Here is a 10887-nt window from a genome sequence, read left to right on the forward strand (position 1 = left end):
TCTGTCTTTCGAAATTGTTGACATCTGTAAGCCATACTTATTTAAGGGTGATCCTTACAAGCTGGTCCCCTAAGGATAAGCCAGTTTTTATTATCTTAATAACTCCAATGTATTTTGTATATTTGCTGTTTGATTCAGGTCCAAGTCATAACATAAGAAAAGCCTTACCAGACCAGGGGCTGCAAGTTAGCTTTTTGCTAAGCCCTATATTCACAGCAACGGTTACTTAGCTGTAAAAAGATCATCTTGTATTATCCAAGAAAAATAAAGAAATCAAATAAAAAGAATATTCCTAATATATAATATATATTTCTTAAATCATAATTAAGCTTCTCCTTGTAAGGGGAAGAATACAGATTCTAAGAAATCATTAAAACTGGGCCTTGTAACCTTTATTCTTTCTCCTTGGAGTTTAGTTAGTGGTCAGAACATTCTTGGTATAACAGCAGGGCACTACAGACTATGCACTTTATGATTTGCTGAACACTGCTTATTGCACCTGGGCTCCATCACACCACTCTTAAGTACCTTTTCTCACACTGAGCATTTCTGTGCTCGGTGTTTCATGCCAAGCATGTGCGAAATGTACTGTCATCATATTGTTCCTTTTCTTGCAGCAGCACTTCTACCCTCTGGTTGTTTATTTAGGTCACACTGCATGATAATCTGCTTTATAGACAAGAATAAGAATTTTCAATACAGAAAGAAGCAGCATGAAACTTTGACGGCAGTGTACATTGGAAAATCTTTTCATTGTAGACTTTACATCAACATTCATACAGAAAAGTGGACTTTAATTTTTTTTTCTTTTTATTTATATGTTTCTCTTTAATTGTAAGGTGCAGTTAATTATTCATAAACAGACAACCAGAGCCAATGTAAATTCTCCTTCCCGCCTAAATAAAAGTTGTGGCTTTGGTCCAGTGCATAGTTCATGAAAATAAACTGCTCCCTAATTGATAATTCTGTACAGGTCCCGACTTGTGCTCATGGCCTAGCAGAGCTGTTCTGGTTGTAGCTCTTTGACAGGGCAAACAATTAATTTCTGTGCATTCTTATAAATAAGTCAGAAAGAAAGTGCAGCAAGTCGTACTCTCTATTCATTATTACAACTGTCTCCATGAGAGATGCTGTGAGTCTGTGCAGGTCAGAGACTCAGTAAAATGGAAACTCTTCACAATCTAAAAGGGTTTTTATTTCAATTACATAAAAAAGACTAACTTTTACCAGTATTATCTTTAAACCATCCGTCAAAAAGTCACTTTCCAACCATAGCATAGAAATTTTAACTACGACTGGCAGCTTTGTCTAACTTGGGCCTCTATTGAGGGTGATGTGCTCTCAACAGTTTTCAGGATCCAAATATAAAGCCAAAAATATAGAGCATGGCTCAGCAGGTAGAGCAGTTGCACATCAATTGCACCGTCCATATGCGAAAGTGTCCCTCGGCAAGACACTGAACCAGAAATTTTCTCCTAGTGGTTCAGGCCAGTGCCTTGCATGCTGGGACAACACAAAAAGATGCAAAATGATGTCTATAGAAAATGAAAAAAAATTAAAAGCATTAATACCCTCAGTCAAATGCACCTATAACCTTGTTTCAGGTGTGTTTCTTGACAAATGAATTGCTCTAAAAACATCAGTAGGAATTAGTAGTAGCAAGGTTAAGAAAGTTTGCAGCCATAACTGCATAAAAAGAATACTTACACCAAATTGAGGCAACCAGATGAACTAATAAACAACTGCAATTATATCAACTGCAGGAAAGGGGACAATTTGTGTGTGAGACCAGTCTGACAGCGATGGACAGTTTAGTAAATGGGTCTATCAAGCAAAGGCCCAAGTGGTGAGGAGGCAAACTAAAACACAACAAAAAAAACAGACAATACACACAGAACCTCCAAAAACTGTAAAATTAAGTGTAAAATGAAGTTTGTCCTTTTGTAAAATATATAAATCAGCAGGCCAAAGTAATCAACATACTACCATATGTTAACGTATAGCAGCTGCAGCGAACATAGAACAGTCACATTGTATTTAGACAGAAAGGTTTGCCAAGGGGAGGTAAAGATGGATCGATGGGTCAACAAATCTGAGCACTTTCTCACAGCAAAACAGAGTTTCAATGCGATGTGAGACAACTGTTTGTTCCTGTGATGTACAGTACCAAGTCATTTAACAACACCTAACCATGTCTATTTAGTCACTAACCCCACTAACCCCTTTCACTGTATTGTAACATTCGCAGAGTTCGCTCTAACAAAACTGCAACTTACCCTTATAACCACAGAAAAATCTGCAGGGTAAAAGGGGCAAAGGTGGCTGATTGGTTAAATAGTTTCATTCTAAACCTTAAAAGTAAAAAAAAAAACATTGCAGATAATAGCCGGTAATCTTAGCTGTGTTCAGTGTTTTATAGTGTACAGTGTCCTGTGTTTTTATAATAATAGACTTTATTTCTATTGTAAATGATTGAATTCATCACATTTATTTCTGAGATACAGAATGTAATGAAAAACATTTATTTTCCAAATAGGACTCCACAAACACAGGACTTGCCCCTGGCTAACTGGCTTTCTTCTTCTGCTTTGTCAGACCGATGAAATTGCAATTGCTCTGCTGGTCTCCCTACAGAAGTCACCACAAGGCAATATGAGTGAAATGTTTTCCAGTCACACTGAGGTCAAATCCTCCTTCGACTTGTTTATGAGCTGCTCTAGAGGAGCTGCTCTATTGGTAATGGTAGGCAGTTTCAAAGGCTGGATTAGGCAGCAGTTGGCCCTTTTGTTGTAGGGCTATGACTGGATCTGGATTTGTAATAGTGTAATGTGATTTGCCAGTCACACTGTGGTAAAGCTGCAGATGCAGTAAGGATTGTTTTATCGATCTGCAAAACAACAGAAAAGACATTTTCTTATATTGCGGTGAGACATTATGAAAGGATGTGGTTTCCTCTCTTGGACTAAGAGAAAGGATTGTGCATGTTTCCTTTATGTCAAAAGAGAAATAAACTCAAAGACATAGTGTATAATTTTGTGTTAGTTGTGTTTCGTTTTGTTGTTTAGAAAAATACTGATGAAAAATGATGAATGTTTTAGAGCGAGACTCGCCCTTCTAACCAATCAGGGAGTGCTACAAATGTGCTTCATTTGTAGGTTGTGGAGCTTTGTATCTATTGTGATTAGTTATTGACTAAAACCTGCAGTTTGTGCAGATTATGGCAGTACATAGACTACCAGAGTGACCAACTCTGGAAAATAAAAATGCATGTTTTCCTACTTGCAGTGGGTAGATATGTCAAGTAGAAATGGTGACATGATTTTACAGATTAGTCAGACATATGCATATTTAGGGTAGATCCCTTAGGTTTAATTGCAGGGTGCCTGCCAACCAACTGTGGCAATGCTTATCAATTATTAGTATTATCTTTTGGTATTTGTAAAGTGTATTTTTTGTTTCAAGTAGGCTGCATTAATCACTATTAACTTAACTTGCTTCACCTATGTGTGGTTTTGGTGCTTGGCAGGAAGTGTACTATGGGTTTATTAGATCTTTTTTTTAACTGAAAAAAAGGCTAAAAAAAACTGCTCTTTTTAGAAAACAGTTGGTCATTTGATCCATCCTTAATATAAGTATAAGGATTAGTGCAACTTTAATTTGTCCAACAACTTCAAACACATACATAGTTGAACTAGTTCCAGCAATGCTACATTCTCCCATCTCAAAGCAGGGCCCTCACAACATGCTTCAGCATAGCACTGAATAGGATCACTGAGTTGTCAAGAATAAATAAATAAATGTTGCAAAGTGGTGAACATTTTCTCTAATGGAAGTGCAGCCCTTTTAGATGTGTGTGAGTGCGGCTTAATCACTTGTACGACTTGATCGAGTGTGTGTTAATAAACATTAGGCTGTATCTCTTCCCCCTAGTGATTAGTGGTTTATGTGTTGGGCTCTCTGCAGGCTGAAGATGCAGTCCTGAAGATTGATGGAGGGCCATGCTATTCAAACAGCAGGCATTGCTGAGACAGAAGCTCTTTGTTCTGGGCAGCCTTGCAATTGGAAGTGTCCTCTATCTCGTGGCCAGGGTTGGGACCTTGGATAGGTAAGTCATCACTGATTCTGAGAAATACAGCACGTTCTTTAAAACCCAATTTTAGTTCCAATCTGTTTTTTTCTTTTTTTATTCTGAATCAATATAACACAGTTGCAGTGAATTAGTGAATCACTTTATGCAATTCTCCACTTGTCGTTGTTTAAATGCACTACTGCACTACCCATGATTTTGTCACTGTTTACAGTTTTGATAGCCACAGGTGTTTTTGCCCTAAATGCAGCCTGTCAGCCAGTGACTACTCCCAGACATGGAACTGGGAGATTATGTCAGCTTTCCCAAATGAGGCAGAATGTCTACTGTATACAACACAAGAAAACACTTTTCCCAGGAGAGCAGCAGCAACAGCAGTTTGGAAAGAGTAAAAAATAATGTAGTGGCTGGTTTTTCACAAGATGTCTCAAGGAAATAATTTCAGTTTATTAGGTCATTTATCTTATCACACTCATCTGTGTAATATTTGATGCGCACTATACTGTTTTCTTTTGCAACCATACAGTATTATACAGTATTTTTATGTTTTGCCTAATAAATACGTTTTAGAGCATTCTTATTTATTGTAAGGAAAACTACCTGAAAAGTGTAGCAGAGTGTAGTAGACCAAGGAGAGGGAGGCTTGGTTCAAGCAAAGTACATTTTGAGGGTGCTTTCACACCTGGTCTCTTCTAACGCTCAATACGAACTCAGACCTGTGTAAAAGGTAAAAGGTATACTTCAAGGTTTGCATTGTTAACACAAAGCTCTCTGGATTCAAGTAGCATTTTGTCACTGTATTTCTAGTCAAATTATTAAATTGATCTCTGGTTCTTTTCCGCTCTTGGTGTTTGGGCAGGTCTAGCAGTAGTCGCACTGCGGTGTGTTTTTGAAGTTCAGCATCTGCAGAAGAGTTTCGCTTGGTTAATTGTCCAGTTAATCACCACAGTTATGACCAAGTACCAATTCTGCAGTTGTTCCTTGTTTTACAGCAAATTGTCACTGGTATAGAACAGGATCTTTCCTGTGTGTGGTTTCTTGTTCCTGCCCCAGAGCTCTTTAACCAACAAGCGGACCATTCTTGTGTGACTTTTCTGGTTTGCCGGCATGTTTCTATATGTGAAAGGAAACTGAACCAAGAGGGAAATGGACCATGGTCTGGACCAGAGCAAAAGAACTACAGGTTTAAAAGTTAAAAACTTAAAAACAAGGACTGACTTTGTTAAAAAGGACATTTTCAGACATTATTTTTCCAGGAGTTGATGGAGACCAAGTCAGGAAAGCACAGTGAGAATCAGACTTTTATTAGGTCAGATGTCTGTACTGTGGCTCATGGTAACAAATACTGCACAGAAAACCTGGGCAACTTCTTAGTGTCAGAGCAAAAGCTGAGAACAGTCTGACATAGGGGTGGGCCTTAACTAACACCGTTAGATATTTTGCACAGCACTGTTTAAACTGTTCAGTTTGCCACGGTGCTGCTTTAGAGTATAAGTTGGCTTTACAGTAACTTTATCCACACTGGAGTGTAGCTTAATGCACATTTGGATATTTTTAAACTGAAGCATTTTTATATTCCAGAGAGTGAATGAAGGGAGGATGAGGCAAAAATGGGGGATAAAGTCAGACTCCTACAACAGGGGTTTTCCATCAGTGATCCGCGGCCCTCTGGTGGTCTGTGAAGGCATTGCAGATGGTTCTTGCCTAGATATTCAATAATACAGTGGCGCTGTTAGAAACACTTTTAGTTTATCTTTTAAAACATTTTTACAATAGTTAAAATATTCTTGTATATGAATAATCAAATGTATGGAAAAATAAAATATTTTGAAAATCCAAGGTGACAGGATTCAAGTAACCTGTGCCTCGCACCTTACAACAGTTGTCCTCTGGTTGCTTTTTAGTCATAGTAATGGTCCATGTGGCACAATCAGTTAAAAAAGCCTGTCATACAGAAAACTGAAGAAAATAATAAAATAGATGAACAGAATTTTGAATACAACTCAAGATTGGAACCTGCCATAAAATAGCTGACAGATGTTTTAAATTGGGGATACAACATTATTTTGCTTCGTTAAATTGAACTCTTTACATGCATGTTTAAAACTGTTCCAGTAGAAACCATTAATTCATTTAAAAAAGATTGTTATTTTGCAGACTTATGTTACAGAGATTACAAGAATCAAGAGTTAAATCCAGCATTTATGAAATAATTCAGAGGAGACTTCAAAATATCGAGATGCAGTATATACTCTTTATTGCAATATATTATTTTAAGGCCATAGCTCTAGCCTGAAAGATTACTGAAAAAACGTAATCATCCTTATTTCATGATCATTATATGGATATAAAACTTGACAAACAAAAATTAAAATAAGAGCAATAGATATGATTTCACTGTTTCAGACTTTTAATGGCTGACCCGTGTTTTAAAATAAAGCTTCTAGCAGGCATTTGTTTTCTGCTCCTCTGTTCTCTGCTCTAGTAGCAGAAACTTTTTATGCACATTCACATATTCACATTAGTTTCTTTATCATCAGACAAAATTTCATCTAATCAACATATCCTTAATTTCATCATATGCTACTTATTTCAGTTAACTCTAGAATATCCTGCAGGTGTCACGATTTTCTCTCATTTAATTTGTCTTGATTGAAATACCTCTGTTGAACAACTCCGTCTCTTTCATGAACACACGCCCAGCACAGATAAGAAAAACCCAGGCCCACAGAGCCAGCTGATAACCAGCTTCTTACCGGTTTTCTATCACACTCATTGGGCTCAGTGAAACCAGATAATCCGAACCGAGCCAGAATAACATGAACTTACTTTGTGGTACAGGCCACAAAGTGAGACACACTGAGTTATTTGGAAAATAATACTTAAAATAATAATATCAAGATTGCTTTTAGAATATGTACTTAAAATAAATTTATGATAAAAATAAAATATAAAAATGGTGGTTCAGTAAAAAAACAAAACTAATGATGCTTGGTAGGATTATAATGTTTTCAGTGAACAAACCAAAAAAAAAGAAACAATGAAACTTGATTTTAAATAATTTCCAAAACAAGCTATGGGTACTAAGTGCTTTTTGAGGACTTAAAATGTAAAAGCTGACCTTAGATAAAGCTTATTAAACCTTCATCTTCTTCTTCATCTTCTTCATTCTTCATGTCTTTTACTTCTGTTATTTATTCTCTTTCAGGCTGCAGCCTATTTGCCCCATTGACAGCAGATTGACCCCTCCTGAGACAGGGCAAATTCCTCTCCGCACCCTGCAGTTTAAGCGTGGCCTGCTTCACGAACTGCGTAAGGGCAATGCCACCAAAGAGCAAATCCGCCTGCATAATCTGGTCCAGCAGTTGCCTCGGGCCATTATCATTGGGGTGCGCAAGGGCGGCACCCGTGCCCTGCTGGAGATGCTCAACTTGCATCCGGCAGTGGTCAAGGCTTCACAGGAGATCCACTTCTTTGATAATGACCAAAACTACGCCCGGGGAATCGACTGGTATCGAGGAAAAATGCCATTCTCCTTTCCTCATCAGATCACCATTGAGAAGAGCCCTGCCTACTTCATCACAGAGGAGGTCCCTGAACGCATCTTCAAGATGAACTCTTCTATCAAGTTGCTGATCATCGTACGCGAGCCCATTACCAGAGCTGTATCTGACTACACACAAGTGCTGGAGGGCAAAGAGCGCAAAAACAAGACCTACCACAAGTTTGAGAAGCTGGCCATCGATACTAACACCTGTGAGGTGAACACAAAGTACAAAGCTGTCCGGACCAGTATCTACACCAAACATTTGGAGCGCTGGCTGAAGTACTTTCCCGTAGAGCAGTTCCACATTGTGGACGGAGACCGCCTCATCACAGACCCGCTGCCAGAGCTACAGCTTGTTGAGCGCTTCCTCAACCTTCCTTCAAGGATCAGCCAATATAACTTGTACTTCAATGCCACAAGGGGATTTTACTGTCTGCGCTTTAACATTGTCTTTAACAAGTGCCTGGCAGGCAGCAAGGGCCGCATTCATCCAGAGGTAGACCCATCAGTGGTGACCAAACTGCAAAAGTTCTTTCACCCCTTCAATCAGAAGTTTTCCCAGATCACTGGTAGAACATTCAACTGGCCATGAACTTTTCCAGGGAGATTCCTTGGAAGCAAGGGATCTCAACTGATAATAATAGCACTTTGATTCAGTTTATTACAAAAATGACAGTGTGACCTAATACAAAAAGAACATGATGTGAGTTGGTTTTTAGGTGTAGAAAATTAAACAAAAAACTTGATTAAAAGATCCTGTTTAAAGCATTTGATCTTGCAGATAAATTCAGCTGTCTGTCAACGATTTCCATAAAGAAAAAAAAACAGTACTGAACTGTGTGATTAACAAAGAGATTATTCTGTTTTTGCTTTATAAAAGGATCAAACATTGACATTCATGCTCTGAAGCTTTAAGTGTGAGGTGTTTATCGATTAAAAAAACTTAAAAGATAACAAAGTGATACTTTAGTTGATTTTTTTCTCCATTGTGTTGTTTATTTAACCAAAACTGCATGTGCAATCAAGATACAATTATGACACTGTAAGATCTTGTGTTGTCTTTTGTTATTGGTACATATTGTTTGAAACACTTTTTTGTTTTACTTCATGCTGTGATCTATCCATTAGGAAGGAACCTTGAATTCTCAGCCCAGAATTATACAACATTATCTGGAAAAGGCTTATCAGAGCAGAACCAATTGTCTCAAGCTCAACTCAAAACCATTTAAAGCATATAAGACTTGAGCTTGTGTTTTATTGTAAGTATGTTGTTTCTTTCCCCTGCAGCTTTTGCATTGGCTTGCAAAGCCTGTCTAAATGCCATTGTAAAAAACTGTCTTCTAATGACTGTTGTCAAACCAACAGTTTATTCTATCATGAGTAGCAAAATCTGTCTGTTTCTGTGCAAATATTTATTCTGTGTCATAAGTGTGTTAAGAACAGCTAAATTAAAAGAACATGTAGACATTTGTCAGCAGATTTATTGTCTATGATTGATTTGTTTTTTACTGTTGCAATTAAGGGGAATAGTGTAACAGCTGGGGAAATAGATGAGGACATTGATTTAACTCTCCTGTGTGCATCAATTATGTAGCTGGAGTTTGATTTGCCTTGTTTTTGAACTTCAGAGTGAGACTTTTCTTCCGAATCCAGATGACTAAAGCTTTCATTAGAGTCCTCGTGAAGCATTTGCTCTAAGCTGGGTAAAGCTTGGTCAAGTGGGCATCTGCACCATGTCATTCTGAGGGACTCTGAAAAGCCTGTTTGGTTTTTGATCATTTGAAGAATTAGTTTTTTTTTTTTCATGGGAGTTAGCTGCTGTTTTGAAAGGGTCGGAATTACTTCCTGAATTTTTACTCTGTTATTTAGAAACCTAGCAAGACAGTGGTGAGTTGTGCTGTAGGTGTGACAGACGAGTTCAAGGTGGAGGTGGGTCTGCATCAAGGATCAGCTCTGAGCCCCTTCTTGTTTGCTCTGGTGATGGACAGGCTGACAGATTAGACAGGAATCTCCGTGGACTATGATGTTTGCGGATGACATTGTGATTTATAGTGAGAACAGGGAGCAGGTGGAAGAAAATCTAGAAAGGTGGAGGTCTGCTCTGGAAAACAGAGGAATGAAGCTTAGTCGCAGTAAGACAGAATACATGTGTGTCAATGAAAGGGACCCAGGGGGAATGGTGAGGTTACAGGGAGCAGAGGTGAAGAAGGTGCAGGACTGAGCAACGGAGAGTGTGGAAAAGAGGTGAAGAGGCGAGTGCAAGCAGGTTGGAACAGGTGGAGAAAAGTGTCAGGTGTGTTGTGTGATCAAAGAGTATCAGCAAGAATGAAAGGAAAGCTTTTCAAGACGGTGGTGAGACCAGAGATGTTGTTCGGCTTAGAGACAGTGGCACTGAAGAAAAGACAGGAGGCAGAGCTGGAGGTAGCAGAGCTTAAGATGTTGAGGTTCTCTTTGGGAGTGACGAGGATGGACAGGATCGGGAATGAGGACATAAGAGGGACAGCTCATGTTAAATGTTTCGGGGATAAAGTCAGAGAGGCCAGATTGAGGTGGTTTGGACATGTTCAGAGGAGAAACTAGAGTAAGAACAAAGAGAAGATTTATTGATGTAGTGAGACAGGACATGAAGAAGTTATTTGGTGTGAGAGAAGAGGATGCAGAGGACAGGGTTAGATGGAGGCAAATGATTCACTGTAGCGACCCCTGAAGGGGAACAGCCAAAAGGAAAAGAAGACTTAGAAACCTAGCTTCAAACAATTTAAATCCATCCATCTATCTCTTATCTTAAATGTTTATCCTGTTCAGGGTTGAAGGAAGCTGGAGCCCAGCTTTCATTAAGGTAGAGGTAGGGCCCACCCTGAACAGGTCTCGAGTCTATTTTAGTCACCAAGTGGGATGAAAACCATATAAGGACAGAAATAACATCCAAACTCCACAAAGAAATTCCCCATACAGGTGGATCTGAACCAGGTACCCTTGAGCTGTGAGGAGACAATGCTCTATAACCTAACATTCTATAAAACATCAGCCATTAGCAACATGCCTGTAAGTCAGAGTTATCAAACTATTCCTCATTTATGCTTTTCTGTTTGTCTACTGTGACTGCGGATGATGTAAATGTAGCAAAGATAATGCTGACATCTAGTGTTGTGTCAGAGCAGTAAATGACATGCTGTAGGTTCTTCCCTTCTCTGGGACCTTCATATGAAGTACTGAAACTTACACTATATTGCCAAAAGTATTTGCTCACCCA

At 38.7% G+C, this 10887-nt stretch overlaps 1 protein-coding gene across 2 annotated transcripts in view; it reads left to right on the plus strand.

Annotated features, from left to right (window-relative positions):
- The window catches only part of LOC137103030 (heparan sulfate glucosamine 3-O-sulfotransferase 5), an 87933-nt gene extending 78829 nt beyond the window's left edge, over nucleotides 1-9104 (plus strand). For both annotated transcript variants that reach the window (XM_067483025.1, XM_067483026.1), the window contains 2 exons: nucleotides 3964-4105; nucleotides 7296-9104. In XM_067483025.1, the coding sequence (XP_067339126.1) occupies nucleotides 3999-4105; nucleotides 7296-8226 (1038 nt within the window). In that variant the 5' untranslated portion in view covers nucleotides 3964-3998 and the 3' untranslated portion in view covers nucleotides 8227-9104. The remainder of the gene's footprint in view (nucleotides 1-3963; nucleotides 4106-7295) is intronic.
- The last annotated feature ends 1783 nt before the right edge of the window (nucleotides 9105-10887 follow it).

The sequence above is a fragment of the Channa argus genome, chromosome 17, assembly GCF_033026475.1.
Source record: "Channa argus isolate prfri chromosome 17, Channa argus male v1.0, whole genome shotgun sequence".
Taxonomy (NCBI): domain Eukaryota; kingdom Metazoa; phylum Chordata; class Actinopteri; order Anabantiformes; family Channidae; genus Channa; species Channa argus.